The sequence below is a fragment of the Chenopodium album genome, chromosome 17, assembly GCF_948465745.1.
Source record: "Chenopodium album chromosome 17, dcCheAlbu1.1, whole genome shotgun sequence".
In the NCBI taxonomy this organism is placed as follows: Eukaryota; Viridiplantae; Streptophyta; class Magnoliopsida; order Caryophyllales; family Amaranthaceae; genus Chenopodium; species Chenopodium album.
In genome coordinates this window covers 2,393,867-2,417,909 of record NC_137850.1, presented here as the reverse complement: position 1 = coordinate 2,417,909, position 24,043 = coordinate 2,393,867, and the positions used below count along the sequence as shown (strand labels likewise).

At 32.2% G+C, this 24,043-nt stretch overlaps 1 protein-coding gene and 1 pseudogene across 2 annotated transcripts; one reads left to right on the top strand and one right to left on the bottom strand.

Annotated features, from left to right (window-relative positions):
• The first annotated feature begins 7,551 nt into the window (after positions 1–7,551).
• LOC145589374 (uncharacterized) lies at positions 7,552–13,136 on the top strand (annotated as a pseudogene). Its single transcript, XR_014101666.1, has 2 exons — positions 7,552–8,156; positions 12,751–13,136. The product of XR_014101666.1 is annotated as an uncharacterized LOC145589374 (transcript).
• A 66-nt stretch (positions 13,137–13,202) lies between these two features.
• Positions 13,203–16,011, bottom strand: LOC145589372 (two-pore potassium channel 4-like). The gene is made up of 2 exons (XM_081645911.1): positions 14,780–16,011; positions 13,203–13,859 (listed from the first exon to the last, which is right to left on the bottom strand). The coding sequence occupies exons 1-2, from the start codon at positions 15,886–15,888 to the stop codon at positions 13,664–13,666; spliced, it is 1,305 nt and encodes a 434-aa protein (XP_081502037.1). The 5' UTR covers positions 15,889–16,011; the 3' UTR covers positions 13,203–13,663.
• Between the last annotated feature and the right edge of the window lie 8,032 nt (positions 16,012–24,043).

The window sequence follows — 24,043 nt, the reverse complement described above, 5'->3', positions numbered from 1 at the left end:
GTCGATGTTCATGCTTTTTCAGAAAGATACCAACAACTCTAATCTGTAATTATAAATATATAAATTATAAAATTTAAAAGCATCTAAAAATATAATTTTCACAAATTTAATTTAAAATTAGCTTACCAGCACTCTGTCTATTCCATTTAATCTATCTCGATCAATATCAGTCCTGTTATTTATCCAATCTATTCTTGGACCGATACCATCAATGAAATTGAAAACCAGCAGAGTATGATGATTATCGAACGCAATGGGAAAGAATAGCTGCAAAATAAATAAAACATAATTTTCACAATAAGTAATACATTTATTAACTGAATAAAAGAACCAAATAACAGATTAAAAGATCATATTATCTGTGTAAAACATTTATATTCCTGACTTACAAAATTTTATAACTGACTAATACAATTTTTTTCCCGACTAAAACAATTTTATTCCTGGCTAAAACAATATTATTCCTGACTAAAACAATTTAATTCCTAACTATATAATATTTTTTCCTTACTAACACAGTTTAATTAATAACATAAATAAATTATTTCCTGATTATAGTAATATAATTCCTGACTTAAAATAATATAAAATCTGACTAATAAAAGCTTGAATCATACTAGGTTTAGCTTATTCCTGAATATACAATATATAAAGAAGAAATAAAGTTAAAAATTTACCAAATCGGCTTCGGCTATGTTGAATGAAGGAAAAAGCCTAACCCACTTGCTAATGCAGTCATAAATGTCCTCACCTCTATGCATATTCAATTTACAATCCATCTCCATTTTTAACAATTCCTCTTTAAACTTATTATACTCCACTGGGTTTTTCAAAGTTTTCAAAATTGCCTCATTTTCCTTTATGTTAGCAACTTCTTTTCTGTAAACTGCCCTTTTTTCTAAGTACCTCCAGGTAACATTCTACAAAACAAAAAAATATATTAAATACAGAATATTATAAATAAAATTGGTTTCTGAATGAAGTAAAGAAAGGAAAAAAAAACTTACAGCAACTTCAGTTTGAAAAACAAATCTTTTATACTGAAAAACTCCTCTGTCAGTTATTTTACACTCTTCAATGTTGAGCACAGTAGCCCAAGTATCATGAATAGCAGAATTAACCCACTCAGACGGACGAAGGGAACAGAACTCCTCCTTTACCAAAATAAGATCACTCTATTCAGGATCTTCAGTGGGAAACTGACAGATAACAGTACCTATATCCTTTACGTAAAGACTGTTGTTACGCCTCTTAACTCCCTCATCCTCACCAGTAGGATCTAACTCAAGCTGCTTAAAATAGTGCATAAAAAACAAGTAATCACACATGTATAATTCATGTTCAGTCAATCTTTTTAGATACAATGGCTTGTTTTCTTGCAAATTCCTACACACAATCTTGTCTTTCATCTGAATTGGAATCTTGTGAATAGGTGGTAGAACCCAATCTAAACCACCAGCTGCTGCTACCAATCTCTCCTCCTGTCTTTGCTTTAATTCATGAATTCTATCAACATCAATTAAGTCAATGTGTGTATAATCAATACTAGGAGGAGCAGGAGTTTTATCTATCTGAATAATGTCACCAGTAGCAACAGTAGGAGAGTCCAAAGGAATAGAAACAATGGGAATAGGAATAGATTCAACAACAACAGTTTTATTCCTCGGCAATTCTAAAACAGCACATGCATCCCTAGGCTGAGGTTGTTCTTCCTACAAGAAAAAAATATATATATATCAAACAAAAGTCTTCTAAACCATGACAATAATAATCTATACTACATAATATAAATCATAATAAAAGTAATTTAATTTCCTGACTATGACAAGTTTATTCCTGACTAACAAAAACTATTTCCTGACAATGACAAGTTAATTCCTGACCAAGGTTAGTTTATTCCTGAATAATACAATCTAATTCCTGACTTCCACAAGTTTATTCCTGACTAACACAATTTAATTCCTGACTACCACAATAATAGTGACTAGTTTATTCCTGATGAACTCAATTTAATTTCTGATTAACTCAACATAATTCCTGAATACAACAAGTTTATTCCTGACTAAATCAAATTCCTAACATAAACAATGTAATTCCTGATATAAGTAATTTAATTCCTGAAAAAGACAATTTTATTCCTGACTTACTCAATCTTATTCTAATTCAATCAGTATTCCTTAAAAAAATATATAATTTTTGACATAAACCATTACCTGATGACCTTGATAAATAGCTAAAGCAAGTTCCTCTGTAGCTTTAGACTGAATAACATCATCAGATTTAGAAAAAACCCGAAAGCATATGAATAATACAAATAAAAATAAATACAATAATATAGAATAATAAACACATTTATTTATATAAAATATGTTAGTTAAATACAATAACTATTAAAATAAATTATTGAGTTAAAATACAAATATTACACCTTAGATGTGCTGTCATCTTCTTTGTTTTTATCATTTTCTTTTTCAGAAGTTTCTTGAGCTTCTTCTTTTTCAGTAACTTGTGCATTTTCTTCTTGGGATACTGGTGTATCTTGAGAAGTAGGAGGAGTAGGAGTAATTAAATTAAATCTAGGCAAAGAAGTATCTCCCTTGATAAAACTCCTCCCTTCTTGCACAAGCCTAGCCTGATTCTCATTCATAGCAGATGTATAAAATTCATTGAGTCCTTTGGCTTTCTTTGGTGTTCTTGGAGGTGATGTGGAACTAAATAGACCTTCATTACTAACTGAATACACCTCTTTTTCTGATGGTGTTGTGCCTTCAGCTAATTCGGGTTCTGCGGTTGTGACTTCAACATCACTTCCTTGAACATTATTCAAACCAAGATCTTCTGCTTCTTTTTCTGGTTCCATAATTCCTTGGTTTGCATCCTCTAAATTCTGCCCTGCATCTTCAATTAGATCTTCTTGCAAACCAAGATCAGAAATAACATCATTCACCTATACAAAATAAAGAATAATATCAGATATATATCTAATATGATTTTAATAAGTATAAAAAAATGATAATAAATATAATCAAACTTACAATTGCATCAGATTTAAGTTTTGTTTTATCAAACTGATCCAAATCAGTAGCTAAAGTTTTAGTCTGCATTGCAGCTTCAACTATTGCATCAATTTTTCCTGATAATAGTAATCTAATTTCTGAGAGGGTTTATGTTATTCCTGACTATAGTTTTTTATTTTTGACAAACAACTTAATTTTTGATGAAAGGAATTTAAATCCTGACAAACAGATACTAATCAAAATAAATCAATAAATTTAAGTATAATATTAGATAATGCTAATTTCTGATAGAAAGTATATAATTCCTGATAGTATGGTAGAAAATCCTGGCAATAATAATGTATTGCCAAATTACAACAAAGTAAATAAATCAACAATAAACTTAATATATTAATTTCATTTCCTGACCAAATTTACAATATTCCTGAGTGATAGTTTCTTATTACTGACTAATAGTTTCTTATTGCTGACAAATACAACTTAATTTCTGATGAAAAGAATTTAAATCCTAACAAACATATACTATAATCAAAATAAAATATCAGAAAATGCTAATTTCTGATACAAAGTACATAATTCCTGATAATATAATGTTAAATCCTGACAATAATAATACATTATCAAATCAACAACTTTAATATATTAATTTAATTTCCTGACAAAAGTTACCATATTCTTGACTAACAATTTATTATTCCTGATAAAGTATTCTACTTTCTAACTGAAATTATTAATGTTGAATAGTCTGATAACAGTTTATTATTCATGATAAAAGTATTCTAATTTCTAATTAAAGAGAGCAAATAATAAAAAATCTAAAAATGTAATAAAAGATGGCAGTTTAAACTTACATCGATATCCATATTATCAATTTCAGCATCAGTAGGAAACTCTTTGGGAATCTTGTACATTACATATCTAGCTTTGTCATCTATATCCTTCAATTCAAAGCTAGTTGATTGTACAACCTGATCTTCCTTCTTTTTTTCCTTTTTTTGATCCAAATATTCATCTTCATCATTGTCTTCAATCTTAAACTCAATACTGTCAAGCCTTAAAGTTTTAAGAAGAGCCTGTTCAGATTTGACAGCATATTGTTTTGGTGAAGCAGCAGGGTACAGTCTCACAGTACCATAATCCATATTTTCAGCAACAGACTTAATCCTTTGGTTCAAACTTTCACAGGTCCAGTTCGAAATAAACGGCTTGCGATGTAAAGTTGTCCCAAACTCAAACTTTTGTAAAATGCAATTACAAAAGCAACTAGACAGCCATTTACTTGTTTAGATTTTGTCTTCAACTCCTTCCCTTCCTTTTTTTTCAAAACAAAGGCTTGAAAATCTGTTATTGACGCACATAAGAAGTCCATAACATAACCAGCCCAGTTGAAAGCCTTAATGAAACGCACATCTTCAAAAGACTTGATGATATTAAAATTAGGAGACTTATCAGCAATTGGAGCCAAAAATGTAGACACAGCAAACATAACAAATAGCTTTTTAAAATCAGCACCACCATCTCTATATCTCTCAAACATCATCTTATAAGTAATAATATTGACATATGTCTTCTTCTTCTTCCTACCCTCAACAGCTTTTTCTTCTGTTTTCCTCTTCTTTTGATTCTGTGCTTCAGATTCATTTCCTTGTTCAGAGTCATCCTCTAAATCCAAACCCAAGAACCTCCTCCACTCTATCTTCAAATATTCATCAGGATTGATTGATTTCTTCATTTTAGAAATCTCTTTCACAGGTATATCAGTAAAAGGAATACCCAACACATCAGCAATATCAGAACTATCAATATGAATTGCATGTTCCTTTTTACCAACAATAAGATTTCTAGCATGAAGATTAAAATGAGTTACTATATAGTTGTACAACTGATGACTGATATTGTCCTGCAAATTCATTTGAAGCAATCCACCAAAACCAATGTCTATAACATCCTTCTTTTGCTCATCACTAAAATCTTCCATAATTGTACAAAGATAACCAGGACCAGATTTAGCACCAATTTCAAGGTCTGAAATATCATCTTCAGTAAGAGCACTGAAAAATAAAAAACATGAATAAGACACACATATTCCTGAAAAAAATTATGTTATTTTCTTAGCATAATTATCTTTTAAAACATTTAATTCCTGACTATTATAAAATTTAAAATATATAATTACTGTATGTAACACTGATATTAAAATTCCTGACTCTAATTATCTATTTCCTGACTAATATTATCTTAAACCTGACTGAGTATTATTATGTGAATATTATTATCCTAAAACTGACTATCCATATCTATTTTCCGACAATAACTATCTAATTCCTGACTAATATATGTTAATTCCTGAGTGTTATAAATTTTAAAACATTTAATTACTCTATATAAATACTGATATTACAATTCCTGAGCATAATTATCTATTTTCTGACTAATATTATCTTAAACCTGACTGAGTTATAATAGATGTGAATATTATTATTTGTAAACTGACTATCCATATCTATTTGCTGACAAGAACTATCTAATTCCTGACTAATGTTATAAATCTTAAAACATTTAATTACTCTATTTAAATATTGATATTATTATTCCTGACTATTATTATCTATATTCTGACTAGTATTATCTTAAAACTGACTAAGTTATAATACATATGAATATTTTTATCCTAAAACTGACAATCCATATCTATTTTCTGTTAATAATTATCTAATTCCTGACTAATATATGCTAATTACTGACTAATGTTATAAATCGTAAAAATTTAATTACTCTATTTAAATATTGAAATTATTATTCCTGAATATTATTATCTATTTTCTGACAAATATTATCTAAAACCTGACGAGTTATAATGTATCTAAATATTATTATTTTTAAACTGACTATCCATATCTATTTTCTGACAAAAACTATCTAATTCCTGACTAACATAATGTAATTCCTGGGTATAATAAATTGTCAAATATTTAATTACTGCAAATTTTATTGGTATAACAACTCCTGACTATTATAATCTATTTCCTGACTAATTTTATCTTAAACCTGGCTGTATTAATTTTATTTCTGAATAATATATCATAATACCTAATCTATAAAATCTAATTCCTGATATGCTAATTCCTGAGTAAGATAAATTTGAATACAGACAACAACAACTTAATTTCTGATGAAAAACATCTAAATACTGAAAAACATATACTATTAGCAAAATAAAATAATACAATTAAAGATAATATAATAAAATGCTTATTTCTGATATAAATAATATAATTCCTGACTATATAATAGTAAATCCTCAAAATAATCAAAATTACAACTAATGTAATTACATCAAAAATAACAAAATCCTACACAAGAATATTCAAAGTAAAAAAAACAATTTACATTTCATCGAACACCTGGCGTGCATCTGAATATACAAAACAATATGTTTCCGAATTTAAAAGAATTTATTTCGAATATCACACCTCACAGATCGACTTCTTTTAGAACCTTGTTTAGGACCACGCTTCTTAGAATGCTGTGAATTATCCCTACAAAACAAGAACAAGAATAAAAAAAAAATTACTGACAATTGTTTTCATAAAAAACGAATAAGCAAATAATAACTAAAAAATTTATTAACCTTTCTGGCATTTCAACTATCTTCGGAGGCTGTTTTGATGATCGTTTAGTTCGTTTCATATAAACTTTTAAAGGAGAATCATCAGTAGGAGGAAGGCCAGCCATTAATGTAGGTGAGGAAGACGGAAATTAGGGTTTATGTAAAAAAAAATGAAAATTAAGTACATGCAAATATAAGCTAGAAAATGAAGAAGTGATGCGAAATTTTAGGGAAAATGTAGTTAAGTTGAGAGTAATGGAGTGTAACTGCAGCAAAACGTGGGGAAGAAGAAGGAGGAGAAAGGCGGAACGTTGAAAGACGTTTTTTTTTTTAAAAAAAAAAATCAAAAAATGATTGATAATTAAAAGACGGGCCGCGCGCGGGCCTGTAAGTAGAACGGACTCACATGAGTCCGTTCTACACAATAATTTTCGTTTCTTGCTTGATATCATAGTATTCAGACCCATTAAAAAGTGTACAATTTGCCTCTATATATATGACAATTTATCACAACCTATTCACTAAAATACAAACTTCAATTCACATGAAAAACGCCATAAAATAAAGACGACGATCGTCAAAAGCAAATACGGATCAAATTCTACCCACTTTTTTTTTTTTTTTTTTTTTTAATTTTACAAATATACACTAATTAATTATTAGAGATTATGCACATAATTACATATTTCTATACTTGGACACGTCTAAATGTATTATTTTATACAGAGTACACTAATTTTGTTGTATTCGATAATTTTCATCAATATGTAATCAAAGATAATAATGGTCAAATACGGGTCAACGTTCCTTGTAGTAAAAAAAAATCAAAATCTTCTTTAAAAAAAAAAAAAGAAAAAAATCGAAGGGTTTATCTACATTTTAATCTCTCCTCCCGACTCACTCACTCATTGAACACGTATTTTTTTTTAACTCATTCTCAAAAATGAAGTATTTACGATTCATTTCACCCAAATTCTCAACTCTTCGCCAAAACCCTAACCTCAATTTTCTAGGGTTTATCCAATCGTCAAATGCAATCTCCTCGCGTAATCACAGCACCACTCCGGCTTCCGAATCGACGCCAAAACCACCGCTAACGGCGGCGAAGATCACCTTAATCGCCAACGAAATCTCGAATTTGACACTGCTGGAGGTGGCGGACTTGACGAGTTTGCTTGGGAAGAAATTGGAGGTGAAAGATTTGCCGATTGTTTCGTTGATGATGCCGGGAATGGGGTTCAGTCTCCGAGGAATGGGTGGCGCCGGAGGCGGTGCTGCGGCGGCTCCGGTGGAGGAGGAGAAGAAGGAGAAGACAGTGTTTGATTTGAAATTGGAAGCCGGGTTCGAGGCCGGGGCGAAGATTAAGATTATTAAGGAGGTTAGGAGTTTTACTGATTACGGTTTGAAGGAGGCTAAAGAGCTGGTGGAGAAGGCTCCGGCGGTGTTGAAGACCGGGGTTTCGAAGGAGGATGCGGAGAAGATTATCGAGAAGATGAAGGCGATTGGCGCGAAAGTGATCATGGAGTGAGGTAAGAATTGATAAATAATATCATCTTTGTTGAAATTCATTATATTGGTGAAGCTTTGTATTGATTGTGATTGTTATATGTATTTTTTTGTTGTTGAATTTGGGTTGTTTTATGTGTTTTTGGGAGGGTTAAAAGGTGGTTTTGTTGTTGGGTTTATGTGAAGAGTACTTTAGGTACATTGTTGATTGGAAAGAATGGCATTTTAAGCAATTAGAGTATGAATTTCTGCAGTCATTGGTTGATTGCAGTACTAATGTAGCTTAGTTCTCCATTAGATCCTTGGTTTATGTTATTGGGTAATTAGCGTTATTAGCTATTGTTCTCTTTGAACTGATGATGTGGAAGTTTGTTTTGGGTTGTTAAACGAATTTGGACATATATATGGGATCGGCGATGCTAGTCTTTAGTGGCAACTCTGTGACTGGTTTATCTTTTGAAGACAGGTGTGGCTGGAGAGTAGTTAATGCTGGAAAAATATGCTTCCTTTGCTCATGTTTAATTAATGGGCTTTAATCTTTGTATTCTGACTTTGGTGGTTAAGAGTTAGAAAATCTTTGTGAAGATGGGAGCATAGGCACTAGCTTGTAATTGATAATTTCTTTGAGATTGTTGTTAAGGTCATTCATTGGTCATGGGTTTTGAGGTTCACAAATGTACCATGAGATGTACCACACAATGTTGGATACATTTTTCTACTTAGCTTTTAAGACTTAAAAGTTTTGCTTGGTCTTTTATGTTGAGCTGGTTTAAGGTTTCCAAAGGTCTGAAGTACTTGGTCTCGTTCCTTCAAATACTCACGGTTGGAAGAATCTGACTTTGAGCTGAAATGGAAACTTTTACTCATCATTAAGCGCTGATTTCTAATTTCTCCGCCTTTTTTGGGGGATATACTTACTGTTCTAGTGTTCTGAGGTGCACATATCTGTATTGTATAAGGGTTGATTTAGTACTTAAAAATTTTGAGCTCAGAGTATTCCTAACTTTGATTTTAAAAATTCATGTTCTAGCAATCTAGCTTATACATCCTTCAGTTAACTGGGTATTGATGAGAAAATGGATTTGATTAATGCTCCATTCTAATTAGTGTCCACTTAACCAACTTTTGTTATTCCATATTACCTAACCTTAAGTCCTTAACATATTTAAGCAATGTTACTTGCAAGTTTAAACTATCAATGCAAATATTTCTGTCTGTCAACTTCTCGCCTCTCTCTCTCTCTCTCTCTCTCTCTCTCTCTGCCCGCACCCTAACCCCCCTTTCTCTCTTTCCTCCTTTTATTTCTTTTGAGCATGAGCACCATCAATCCTCAACTGTCTCTCTCCTTCCGTTCCCCTCTTCACCAGACATCAAATCACTCTGCAAGAGCTGCCAGGCCCAATATGTCATCCTGCAGCGCACCCCCACCCCCCCAAACCCACCCACCCACACTCAATTGGAATTTTCACCAGCATGTCTTCACTGCTGCCTGCAACATTCCTCATTTCCTTGCTGCCCTTTTTTGGTCCCAGACATTTAACGGGGAAAAATGGTTGACAGCTTTTGGGGACAACTAGTAACTGGGATTTTATCCATCGTGAGGTTTTGTGGTGGGGTGGTGCTATGTTTTTAGCAGAAATAAAGCAAGAAAAAAATGATATTGTTGGCTCGATCAGTGTAATTAAAACAACTTCAACATTCCCACTTTCAAAAGGTGGAAGTTCTCTTTCAATAACTGGTGGGTGGGGGGTTGTTGTGGGGGGGGGGGGGGGGGGGGCGGTTGACGGCTTTATTGGAAAAGTTGATATAAATTAAGGGATAAGACAAGGCAGCTAGCGTAATTTTCTGGAGAAAGGGAGCAGATTTGCATATTCTTCAGATTGTTGCTGGAGAAGGTAGGTGTTGTGATGAGTTGGAAGTAGGAATTAGGGAGGACTACCACTGTTTTCATTTAAACAAGGGGTAACAAATTTGCAATTTTTTCAGAAAATATCTGTTATGCCCTATGCATCTACCTTTTTTTAGCGATGTTATCTTTAAATTTGCCCGCCCATGCATTTTTTTTCCTAAAACATTTTACCATTTTGAGGAAGGTAAACTAATTTGCAACAAAGGGAGTAAGGCAAGCACCACTAAGCTTGAAAAGGTCTAGATAATGGCTACCAAGTTCATTTTATTATTAATAAGTATAGGTGGTAGGTGAGCAAAATTAAGTTCTAATGTGTTTAGATAAGGCTAAAGGAATATTCAGGTGAAAAAACAGGAATTTTTCAGTAAGAGCACCTTATAGAAAATGGGTGGATGTTGACATTGTATGTTTACTCCATATAAGCCTCTTATGTCTTTGTTTCCCTAAACACATCTTTATTGTATCCTCTATTATATATGGTGCAAGTACTTGCAACTCAACCAGTTGTTTTTTCTATTCCAATTTTCCAATCTCTTACCCCCATATGAGTCAAAGGAAAAAAGTAATTAGAATTCTAGTGATGACAGTATATATGCTTCGTGTGTGAAAAAATGGGCAAGATATGAATCAATACAATAAATAATTAAATATGAACTAAAACTTGTGTGGTAAAATTACTAAACAGTACTCATTTGTTATAGGTACATTGCTCCAGCCACCCATTATCCAGGATACAATATAATAAACTACTCTTAAGCCTTATAGTAGTTTTGTGTTATCTATCCTTTGCCCTATCAGTTCTTGTGAGTATATGCAAGTATACTAGAGAAAGGTTGTAGTTGCCTATATATCAAGTATATAGGCAACTACAACCTTTCTCTGCTATATTGTTAATCTGTTTTAGATTTTGAAAGAGGGTGAATTGAACTTGAAAACTTGCCTGCTGAATTGGCAATAGAAATAGAATACTTTACTATATCAAGCAATGGAATCGGGTTCATTCAGATGGTACAAATTGTATGTAATGATTTATGGGTTGAGTGGCTAACCCCTTAAGTATATAAAGTTATGTAGGTTTGATGGTTTATTGAAAGCGGGAAGGATATATAGGTTATGTTATAGCCTATCTATTTCTGTAAGACGTCAATTAGACTGTGCAAGTAATTTAAGAGATTTGGAAATGAAAGGGAGCAACTGTTTGTGGGGTACAGGGGTTCAATGTTAGTTATTAGAGAATGAATTAATATGAGAGCAACTTCTATGATATTCTCCTACTGCCTTAATACAATACAAAATACAGAAATTATGATGTGGAAAGTCTCTAATTTTTGCTTGGCATGGTATATATCATTGTTTCAATGCCTTAATGAGCTAAAGATTCATATGGGCATTCATTTGGTTCTTGGATTATGATTGTTGCATTAATTACTTTTTTACACCTCTGCTTACATTTTGTCTCTACACTACCTGCCAATGGTTTTGAGTTGTGAACACACTGTACACAGTGCACACTGGCCAAAAGGAACATAGCCCAAATCCCCATTACTTGTATCTTTAACTTTGGTGATAAATCTGATGATTGTGTTTCTTGAGAAAAGAAAAATGGTGCTTTTAGCACAATGTAAATCTGACCCACAATCTGGGTTTTGCTTGAAGTATGATGGAAATATATTAGAGTCCTATGGTGGATTTTACTTGGGAGGTTGTGTTGGAGTACTTGGTTTGGCAGATTTCTATATGGATTAAGCCATATGACTATCATTGTGTATGAGGGAGCTATATATTTGTAGCATTAGCAATGATTTATTTTTGTTGATATTTTATTTTGGGGTTATAAAAAACTCTTTTGTTTCCTCTTCTCTGTAAAGTTTTCAGTATTCTTGTTGGGGCATCAATCAACTGTTTTTAGCTTGTTTAAACTTTGCTTTATACTTTAAGTCATGGTAGCCTCTAGTTATATAAGAGCTCTCTTTTCAAGGGTTGCTTTTGGACTTGCCTATGATGTAAATATTCTATCTGTTTCTTTTGACTGGTTTTGGTTAAATTTTGACATTTGAGGGTTATCAAATTGTTGATCTCATTCACTACCATTGTTGCATGTAAAGTCTTCTATTCATGCAAACTTCATGGAGATGTTGAAACCTATGGAGTTGGACCCAAGTTAAAAAATTTCAAGTATAAATTTAATAATTTATGCTTTGACTTTCTCTGTTAGATCTACTTTGATATTGATTTATTTATTTTCCTAATTATAGATTTTCATATGACTTGTTACAAATGATGATTCTCTCTCTGCATGTCATAAACATCAAGGGTTTATATAGTTGCTGGAATTTTGGAGTTTTCGTCCTCCAAATTCTGTATGTGAATGATTTGATTTGTAGGGAAAAGGCGGATATCCTAATCATAATGTTTGTCAAGGATTTTTAGTGTGGGCAAGTGTGTTTTCTCCTAAAACTTTTTTTCCACTTTTCTTTTTTTGTTGACTCTATTTTATTAGAAGATTAAGTCGCCATTATGGTTGCCGGGTAAGATTATGATAATTATAATCAGTTGTTTGGGATTTGGGTGAATGGGTGCTAGGATAATTGAATGGATACACTTTTTTAAGAATAATTGTGTTAATTTCAATTTTTTAATTCTTGCTATGCTTTAATACTCTAATTCAAATTGTGAGTTTGCCTAATACATGCATTTGTGGTCTACAGGTCGGTCTCTGATTTAGTTAGATTTTTTGCCTGAGGAGGGTAGGCAGAATGAAGAATTCCCTCTCTAAATTGTGGTATCTTTAAGCCTGCCAACTCTTGATGCATCATTTTCCTTGCTTACAAAGGGCTGTGGTCGAGATAAATTAATATTTCAATGATATCTCTTGGATTTTCCATCAAGCCTGAAGTGCTGGATAAAAACTTGTATGTTATCTCATATAATTCATGGTTGTAGTCTTCACTGAGAGTAGGTGAAAATGTTTTGAAAATTTTGCACTTCAATCTTGCACCTTACAAATCTGTAAGGGTTACTGGCTTACTGCAATATAATAAACATCTCCATTCTTATATATGGTCGTATTGTTTTCGTTTAGAATTTTCTTGATTATTGCTACTCTGGACTAAGCTAGTTAGAATTCTTTTTTCATTTCATGACTGTTAGAAGGCAGAAATGCTCTTAATTTTGATATATTTCAAATTTTCAGCAATATCATGCTTGTCCAATATATTTTTGTGACAATCTGTACATATAGAAAACATTTTAGATTTTGCCCCTCAAGTGAAAATGGACCGTCATCCTCAAGGTTTGAGTGGTAATTATTACAGTATGCACAATTTACTGCAACATTTTGCATTTACTTCTGCTATTGCACCTGAAGTCTGAAGTTTCGAGGAGAAAGTATTATATTGCATCATATATTAACAAACAGATTTTCTTTTTTGATGGGACAAAATCGTGAAAATCACTTGAGCAGGAAACAATCCCTTCATCATCTCTCACGACTCACGATGCTAAACCTCACCCAGAAACAATTTCATGTATTACACAATCAATATGCCATTGGAAATGCATGCTAGTGCTATTAACCCCAAATGAGAAAGCAAGACGAGGCCCTAAAAGCAGGAAGCATTTTCATGTTTTGCCATGGCTTCCCTCACCGTATTCATCTTCAGAGCTTGATACTGAGTCACCCCCTGCGAGATCAGTGATTGCAATTCTTCGGCTGTGGGTGTAGTCTAGAGCATTAAATTCTTTGCAGATCTCTTCTACGTCACTGTCTGTTATTTTCCCCATCTCTTTAAGCTTGAATATAACATACTCAGCTTTACTGCAAACACCAAAATAACTGTTAGAAGTAGTGGCGGGTCTAGAAATTTTTAATATAAGTAGGCACATATTCAATCCTTTCCAGACATTTAGTGACGCATCTATAGTAGTAACTCTTGCAAGTTGTCCTATCTTGTTAGACGAGAAAGTAGTAGGGACTTGTTTTAATTATTTTCTCCTGACGGGGTGTACGAAATAATCTTCCATGGTGTACATTATACAATTAGTCGTTTTCATGACATAGCATTGGCATGCTGTACATGACCTTGTTTCCTGTTTGCCACCATTTTCCATTGTTGAAAAACCATGTTCAGGATTCAGACCTCAGCTACGCCACAGAACTTGACTTGCTTTGCTGCTTGCTAACTCAAGGGATATGGCTAGAAATTTTAGAACATGCTGCTCTAGCTGACAGTCATTAAACCACTATCATAAGATTTTAATCATGTTATATGTATGTTGTCAAATACCTATGGCTAGCGTTGTTACCTGAAGTATATCTCATTTTATGACCAACATAACTATTGAATTGTTGAAGCTTTGATCAAGCAGTTCCAAGATCAAGATCCACACCTAAATGGAGTTATGGACTGTCTACTGCTTCCAATTCTATAATGATACATAGTGTAATGTAATTAGAGCTATGATTTTCTAGTTGTAATTATCCTATGATAATTTCATTCGACCAATCCAATCCGAAAACCCCTTTACCATCTCTTCTTACTGTAATGTCTAGCATAAATCTTAGGCACTTCTTTTAACACTTTAAAACTCTTTGCATCTTAGTTATTTCTTTGCTGCGTTTGTTAAGCTCACACACAAGTATAATATAATAATGACCTAGAATCAGAATGTTAAAAGACTAAAGAATAAAAGTACTGATTGTAGTTAGTCTAAAGAAGAATTCTGAAGTTTAATTACCTGATACTTCCATCATGGTCTATATCAGCCTCCATCAGATCTCCGAGAGTCATTCTTTTCTTAAGTACATCTTTCGCCATCCTTCTATTCCTCTTTTCGAGCCTATACTCTGTCAGATACAAGAACGCCTTAGCAACTGCCAATGTACTTGCTAGTAGCCAGATAATCGCGAAGCATCTCCCTCCTACAGTCTTAAAGGCATGATCTCCATAACCTACTGTTGTAACAGATGTTACAGACAGGTAAAAACTGTCAACCCAGTTCAACTTCTCGAAAACATGCACTGTAATCGTCCCAATAGTAAGGAAAACAAAAACAGCACCCAAAGCCAAACAAACCTTAATCCTTATCCTCATTCTACCTTTCGCTTTGTCAATCACATAATCTCTTATAATCTTATTAAACTTGGTATCGTCGAGAAGAACTTCCTCCTGTGATTCAAGAACATAAGTGACCAAACCATTCAGCAGAACATCGATAAACCCAAACCCGACTAGAATGAATATACATGTGAAGAGCTTAGTAAAATTAGAAGCCGGTATTATGTCACCATATCCTATGGTAGACAAAGTTACTACTGTAAAATACAGGGCATCCACAAGCTTATTATCTGTCCTATGACCTTTAAACGTGTCGTGGGTTAACGTGAATACTGTCACCCCAACAGATATATATAACATCAACCCAACCAAAGCTAGCTGCAGTATACGTGAAGCCTTCTTTGTTCGATGCCTGTGATCGAAGGACTCGAGTGGAACAAGCCCTTTCTCATCAGTGAACAAAGGAGGAGCAGAACATGACCTGTCGAAGTTGATAATAAGATCTTTGTCTAGGGGACTTGTAATAGGCGGAGGACACGGAAATGTGCTGTCATCCTTCAGAAGCCTAGTTGTGGATTGATGATCTAATAATTTTCTTCTGATAGAGTTAACTCTTGGTGCTGCGAGGAGGGGGTGGGTTGCATCATTGAAAAGAAGAAGTGATCTTAGAGATTGCGACGATCTTGGTGAACCACGATCAATGTAGGCCGATGGGAATGGTTGCCTGGTTCGAGGCGAGCTTGTATCTTGAGACATCCTTACATCTTGAGGGAGAAATGGTTCGTTCATTGTCAAACTTTGCAAGAAATATTTGAGCCTTTTTTTATGAAGTTGTACAATAAAATTGGATATTGATAATTGATATTAATTTTAATTTTTGGCTGAAGATTTTGTTAGCAGAAGATGTTCTGCTTTTTGTGCATAATAATGATCTGTAATCAAAGGTTCCTATGTTTGATAAATACATTTTTTTTATTTATATATAAATTTTTTTAGTGGTTGAAAAATAGAGACAACTGTCTAGATACACTGGTCAATGAAATGGACATCTTTGTTATTAATTTATTAAATTGAAAACGATCTTTGTTATTTGATATATTTAGTTTTCCTCCTATCAAACTTTACCTAGACACGTACTAAAAATGATTAATAGTGGCACAATTATATATGATGTATAATTGTCTATTTCAGCAAAAATTGTTTACTGATTTTGTGATGTATCAATAGGATAAAGGTGATCTATTTGATAAGTATTTGAAAAAGAAAGATATATATGGTGTACATTATTATTGCTACAAATATAATCCGATATATTTTCCATATTGATAAAAATGATTTTTTGATTTTGATATGGAAATTCAATCACACAAATAAACTTTCCAATATTAATTATATCTTATATCTCTAGCAATAAGTTCATGGAATGATTTTATAAAAAAAAACAATGAAAAAAGATACTGTAATATAGTATTACTATGTAATATGTACTCCCTTTGTTTTTTTTTTTTTTAATTTGCATCACTTTGGATTGCACAAAGTTTTAGGAGAGTAATATAATATTGTGAGTGGGTGAATAATTTATTATAGTAAAAGTAAAATGGAGATTATGAAAGAGAAAGTATGTGAGAGAGGATAGATAATTATATTATTTTAGTGGGGACCTTGGAAGAGAGAGAAATGATAATATAAGTTGAGTGGAGTTTAAAGTAAGAGAGTGAAATGATAAAATATAGTATAAAGTTACCAAAAATAGAAGTGATGCATTTAAAAAAAACACCCCAAAAAGGAAAGTGATGCAAATAAAAAAAAACGAAGGAAGTATAAGAAGAAGAGATAGGAGGTAGAGTGGTTGACTAGTTCTCCAACATCCAGGCATGAGGCCAAGAGTCGAATCTCACCAAACTTATTCTAGAAGAGATTTCCCTTAAATTTCCCTATTGTAGGATGGACTTTCTCCTTACCATTAAAAAAAAAATGTATAAGAAGAAAAACCCTCCCAAAAATAAATAAATAAATAAAGCTATGCATAAAGTAATGATAGAAAGTACAAGTACTTATGTGATAAACAATATATTACGGCAATAAAAATGTATTTGTAATAAACAAACATTCCACCATTATTAATTAAGAAAATCTAATAATAATCCAATTTAATAATTCTTAATTCAATAATTTCTAAAATTAGAAAATAAGTGTAATTATAACTCACAGCCAACTTTCTCCAGTGTGAAATAAAGGGGAAAAAAAAATTAACAAGTCTTGTATAAGGCGAGCTTATGATAATTTTATTGTAATACAATTGATTTAAGGGTAATTTTAACAATTTTTATAGTAACTTTAATTTCTTTACGAATAATTTTTTTTTTTTTTTTTTTTTTGGAAGAGCTTTAAGGATAACTTTTAATTTGTAAAGAGTTTAATTGCATTTTAATGTATAACTTCTAATGAATGCATGCTATGAAAAATAATATGATTAATCTAATATGTTATATATATTTTTTAAGGGTAAAATTTACGTTAGAAAAATGGTAATTTTTGTAGTAGAATAGGATAACTTTAAATACTTTTAAGATAATTTTAACTCGTCTTACAATAATTCAATGAAGTCCGCCTTAATTAAAAATTTATGTAAGGTTTATCATAAGACTAAACATCATTTAGTAACCCTACAAATTCTTAAATGGACCTGGTTCACACTAATTTATTGTGAACCCCCAACATTAGAGACAATATGATTGTTTTATTAATAAAAAAAAAAGTCACTAAATTAATATAAAGGTTATTATGTTGAAATAAAGGTTATTATGTTGAAAAAAAAGTTAGTGTGACATTATAAAAGTTATAAGAGGTTAATTTTTTTAATGAAATTTTTAATATAATGGTCAATATGAATAATAAAGATCGCTATGTTAAAATTAGGTCACTATTCAACATAATGTCGTACTTTAAGTTCATAATAACATTAAAGGTCACACAAGTTTTTAAAAATGTGACTATGTTTAAAATAAGGTTACTATATTAAAATTAGGAGTCACTATGTTGAATACAATGTCAGTTACATGAGTATAAACCTTAGGCACATTAATATTATTGTGGACCAGGTCCACATAAGATTTTCTGTACTAACCCATCAAACAAATCATTATAGAGTGGGAATGCTAGGGGGAAAAAAAAACAAACAAACAAAATAGGAGAGATTTTAATATCCACAACTCCACAAGTAATCAACGCAACGGCGTTTGAGACGGCCTTTTGTTTGGATTCTTTGGAAATCTATAGCTCCCCAGCAAAAATAGTCCTTTTCCTCAATGTCAAAAAAAAATAATAATATTGTTGTCAAAAAAAGTGGAAAAAAAAATAATAACAATAATATTAAATTATTAATAATGATAAAAAATAATTAAGTAGTCATTTTCTTCATGTTTGACACCTTTTGTTTTGTTGTCTTTATATATTAAGTTGGTGATGTGGTTGACAAATTCACATTCTCCTCTTACTCTATATCCGATAATTTAGGATGAAGAAAATGAATTAAAAAGGCCGACAACCTAGTTGGCAAAAAGGTAGGGAACAAACAAAAGCATGTTAAGTTTAATTAGATTTAGACGGCTACACATCTATCATTACATTCATACACATCCATTTCAACATCAACTTCTATCATTCACTACCCTGCGTAGACTAACATATGCTTCTTTCTTAAAGATTGTCTTAGTAAAAACTAAGAAATTAAAATAATAATTAAAGTAATGAATGTAAGCGTAAAGCACGACTCCTTCATGACCATGGAGCAAACTCAAAAAACAATTTAAAAAATGTGGCAATTTTAGATAGACAAATGAGTAGTTATCATTCTTACATGATCAAAGTTGACTTTTAACACTTTAATCCTTTTGTGTTGTATTAGAAAACGTATTCTTGGAGTTCAAGCATCAACTTAAGTTTTTGGTTGAGTTTACAGGTTCAAATTTCATCCACCCCTCAATTTATGTGGAATATTTTGTATGGGTATGGAGAGGGCCCATGCTGCATCCACACTTCAAGCCCAATGGGCTCTCATGTGAAGGGGCGTGATAGAATATAAAACGTATTTTTAGCCTCAACTAACCATCATCTTATTCAAATACAAAGAACATACTACCTTAACATCTTTCTTTTATCACGCTTTTCAAGGCACCACTTTAATGACTGGTATCTTTAATTTTCAACATTGTAAAATTATATTAAAAAAATGATATTAATAAAATATACATTGAGACAATTCAAGCAAGATCTCACTTGACTATGATTTATCGTAGCTATAAATCACAAAATTTAGTCAAAGTATAATTTGTGTATGAATAGTATAAAAGTCAAATGATGTCAACTAAAAAAACAGATGATGTATATATTTAAACTCAAAGTCATATGATATACTACCTCAGTTTCATATTATGAGCACTTACCAAAAATGGATACTACACATTATGTTGAACAAATATTTTCTTTTCTTTTAGGAAAATTTGCGAGAAATGACCTTTTAAAATGACTTATTTGTGAAAAAGGACCTTATATAAAAAAAGTGGCAGATTGAGACCTTACTTCAAAAAAAAGTTGTTAGATGGGACCTTATTTTAAGAAAAAACATTGCGAGATGGGACCTTTTGATGGATTTTGGCACAGCGGAGGTGGTTTTTGGGGGTCGGTGTAGGATTTTAGCGAGGTGAAGGACTGGAGGTAGTTATTGAGGGTCGGGGTGAGATTTCGGCCTGGTAGAGATGGTTTTCAAGAGGCTCGGTGTGGGATTTGAGTGAGGTGGAGGTGGTTTTCGGGGGGTCGATGTGGGAGTCAGGCGAGGTGGTGGTGGTTTTTGAGGGTTAGGGTGGGATTTCGGCGAGGTGGAGGTGGTTTTCAAGGGTTAATAGCCGGATTTTGTCAAAAGGTCTCATCTCACAATTTTTTTTTGAAATAAGATCCTAATCTGCTACTTATATATATATATATATATATATATATATATATATATATATATATATATATATATATATATATATATATATATATATATATATATATATATATATATATATATATATATATAAAGTTCTTTCTTACAAACAACTCACTATAAAAGGTCCTTTCTCGCAAGCTCAACCTGATCTCCTCATCACATGCAGAGGCGGATCGGATCTATTAAGTACATGTGATCAACTATGGCCCAACTTGCAAGCTCGACCCGATCCGCCTGAAAAACGGGCGGGTTTGGGCAAGCTAAAAACACGATTTTAGTTAAAAAAATCCCGATCTGGCCCGAAAAGTCCATTTAGGCCCAACAAGCCCGACACTTTTAAACGGGCCGGGTTTGGGCATGAGTTTTCTTAGCTAGTAAAGCCCGGCCTGGCCTGAATTTTGATCACCTCTACTATTAAGGGGCATGTGTGACACCGGCCCCCATCAAATATTGTTTTTTTCATAATTTTATTTAGGTAAAGGTGTAAATTTATAGGTTAAATACAATTTCAATGCAAGAAATAACATTAAATTAACTTTGTCATAATGGTAATTCATTAACCATAGAGATAAAGTGTAGGAGTTTGAGCAGAATGTCTTATGTTCAAGTCTTCATACAAGAATTTTTATTTATTTATTTTAAATTTAATGCCCCTCCACACTAAATATTCTACATCCGCACTGGATTCACATGCATTTTATGTTTCTCTATCCCTTTTACGTATACTCAAAAACAAATTCTGCCTATGAGCTATATATGTCAAGGCCTTTGTTGCACAAAATACATAATTCAATAATGTCAACCATATTCAATACATGGTGATGATCCACCAAATTATGATGCGTTCAATAGGTACTTATTTCACTCCATATGTATGAATTCTCACAATGTTCTTGCTCATATATTATTTTTACTAACATATAAATTAAAACGTCATGAAAATACAAAATAAAACGAGTGGTTGCCCACGAATCAAGGATTACCATAGACTTGCCAATAATAGAAGGAATTATAAGAATTTTTTTTTTTTTTTTTTTAATAGAAGGAATTATAAGATTTAAGTTTACATAATTGTGGCTAAGCTAGTTGGCAGACAAGTCAACTATGATAAGTTAATATGTTCTTCGATTCCAAGGAAAGGGAATAAAATTTCTAATGTTTCTAGAATTTTTTTTTTAAAAAATCCAAAAATATGACTAAAACCAACTAACTTCAACCATACATATATACGTATAATTGACTATATATTATGTGTGGAAGAGGGAGAAGTGGGATCCCATCTTTAGCATGTGATTACGGGTGGAAAATGTTAAGTTATCTCATGCGTTAAGCCATAATAACTGCCATATGTTAAGGAATACTTAGGGCTTGTTCACATTTACTTAATTTCAGTTCATTTCAGTTCAGTTTCTAATTTCCCTCTCTCATAAAATATTCATTTCAGCTCAGTTCAGTTCAGTTCAGCTCCAATTAGTTCAGTTCAGTTCAGCTCCAATCAGTTCAGTTCAGTTCAATTCAGCTCAGTTTAGTAAATGTGAGCAGGCCCTTAGCTTACTACAATAATTTAACTACTAAAGTGGAATTATATATGACCAAGAAAGAGTGTGTTATATTCTTATATCCGCCTTAATTTTCATTTATATAAAATCATCTGAACTCGATTGATAATGTTTGAACTTATTTAGTGATAAATTGAATTTATATAACCCTTATTTACTACTCCGTACTAACCTTTATCAAAAGTTTATTTTTTTCTCTAAGTGATGTAAATTTATTCAATTTGAACTTATTATATATTCCAAATAAAATGGAAATTAAATGAGGTAGACATAATAGGACTTTAGAGCAACTTTAAATTATGTGGAGAATAATCGTGCGATCCTTAGCTTGCATGAAGGGTTATTACTTCGCTCACCAAGTCATATAGTGTGTATACATTAGACTCGCAAGTCACAACTCACAACTATCAACCCCCTTGATATACATGACCTTTTATGTATCACATCACTAGTGTGCTTAGGTGTCAATCTAGATATATAATTGGGTCGGATTCGATAAGATCGTGTTGAGTTAATATCAAGTTTAAGTCATGTTAAATTATTGTATTCATACAAATTGAAATCTGGATCATGTTTTGTTCAAATCGATTCAGATCAGCTGGGTCGTCAATCAAGTCAGTTTTTAACACCTTTGATCTGTACTATAAGGTGACAATGTGAATTATGTGACAACGTTAATCTATAAAAGAATAAAAGGGTCATTCATATGAAGTTGGAAGTAATTAAGGAAGAAGTGTAAAAGAGTTCATGATCACTCTCAATTTTTCGAATACCCAAAGGCTCGAGAAGGAATATAAATGTGTTATATGGAATAATGTAACGATGATTTAACCTTTTTGTAATTTTTCAAGACAATTACAAAAGATATACTCTTAACTAGTTTTAGGATAGGCTGTTCTGAACTATGGAATATACTGTTAGTGACACAAACTTTAAATTAATTGCAATCACTAACAACTATTTGACTCTCTTACATACAAAACCACCTCGTTCAAAGCTGGCAAATCTAGCTAGATAGCTTATAACACTTACTATGATCACTCGCAATTAATCGAATATTTAACAAGTGTAAAACAAATGTTCAAATTAAAATGCCTTTTTGTTTAAATTAATTGTTGAACTGTAATATGCAATATATGTGAATGATCTTGAAATTACTTTTGCTTGATATATACATAATCATGATTTGGCTTATGGCTCGTACTTAAACAACTAATATGGTATAATTTACGATGAAACCTCACTTAACTTGAATTTGATCGCCTCTAGAGGTGTTGTACGTTGTACATTTGTATAGTGCTCTATAAAGGCAGGGTGACCCTAGTTAAAGCAATAACATGTGATAGAGGAGTGGTATGTACCACATACCCTTCTTGCAAGCAACGAAGCGAAAACATTTGTTTGTTGCTTAGCATGATTCGAAGACATGGTGCATTAACTAGATGTTGTGAATGTACTGTGGTGGAAACAAGTCTCTTGTGGTGGTGGAGGCCGTTGTCACGTAGAGGTGTTTCCCACAATATTATGATTTGTGGCAAAAAAGCAAGCATGCATGTATGATTAATGGGCTACATACTCTTCCTATTATCATATCATGTTAGGGTGATGAAACTTTATCGACTTATGCATTGATTGTCTTGATCTCCTTTTTCGAGGGCCTAAACCTAGATCTTAATAACGCTAATGACATGTTTGATAAGCCATCATAAGTTGCGAGACTGAATAATTTACATGTAATTCTGAAAGAAAATTCCATGTTCATTTTAATTATTAAAAAGGAAACAAACTCTTTGATACAACACAACTCAAAATGACACAACAAGTGAACCAAACCACGCATAGACTCCATTAAAGAAAAATTGACATGACATACCTTTTTCTTAGGTCGTTTCAAACACGACTCACTTGAGTGCAAGACCTACTGGCACGACACATTGGCTTAATTGCACAACCTAACATGTGCTTAACTCTATTAATTAATAATCTATGGAGTAGAGAATATGAGCATTATTATCATTTGAAAATGAAGTAGCAATTAATTATACATAGTTTAGTGCAATTGTGCAAACGCATGTTTTGCAATGTCAAATTCGCTTTCATAACGAACAACCAACTAGAATCAAGAAACTATATAAAAACTAAGCACTACGTAATGCCTTACATCCTAAATACCGTTATTTTTTTCCACTTTGATTCCATTTGTTGGATCTTTGGTGAGCAAAGTAGTGGCAACTCTAGTTGACTTCTTAACAAAGTGATTGATTTTATAAAGCTATATACTTATATAAATTCCAGATCTCTGTTATCTAGCTGTATTTTTTATACATAATTTATATTACAGTATATTAGTAACAAACAGCTGAAAACAGAACCTTTGATATACTACTCCTGAAAC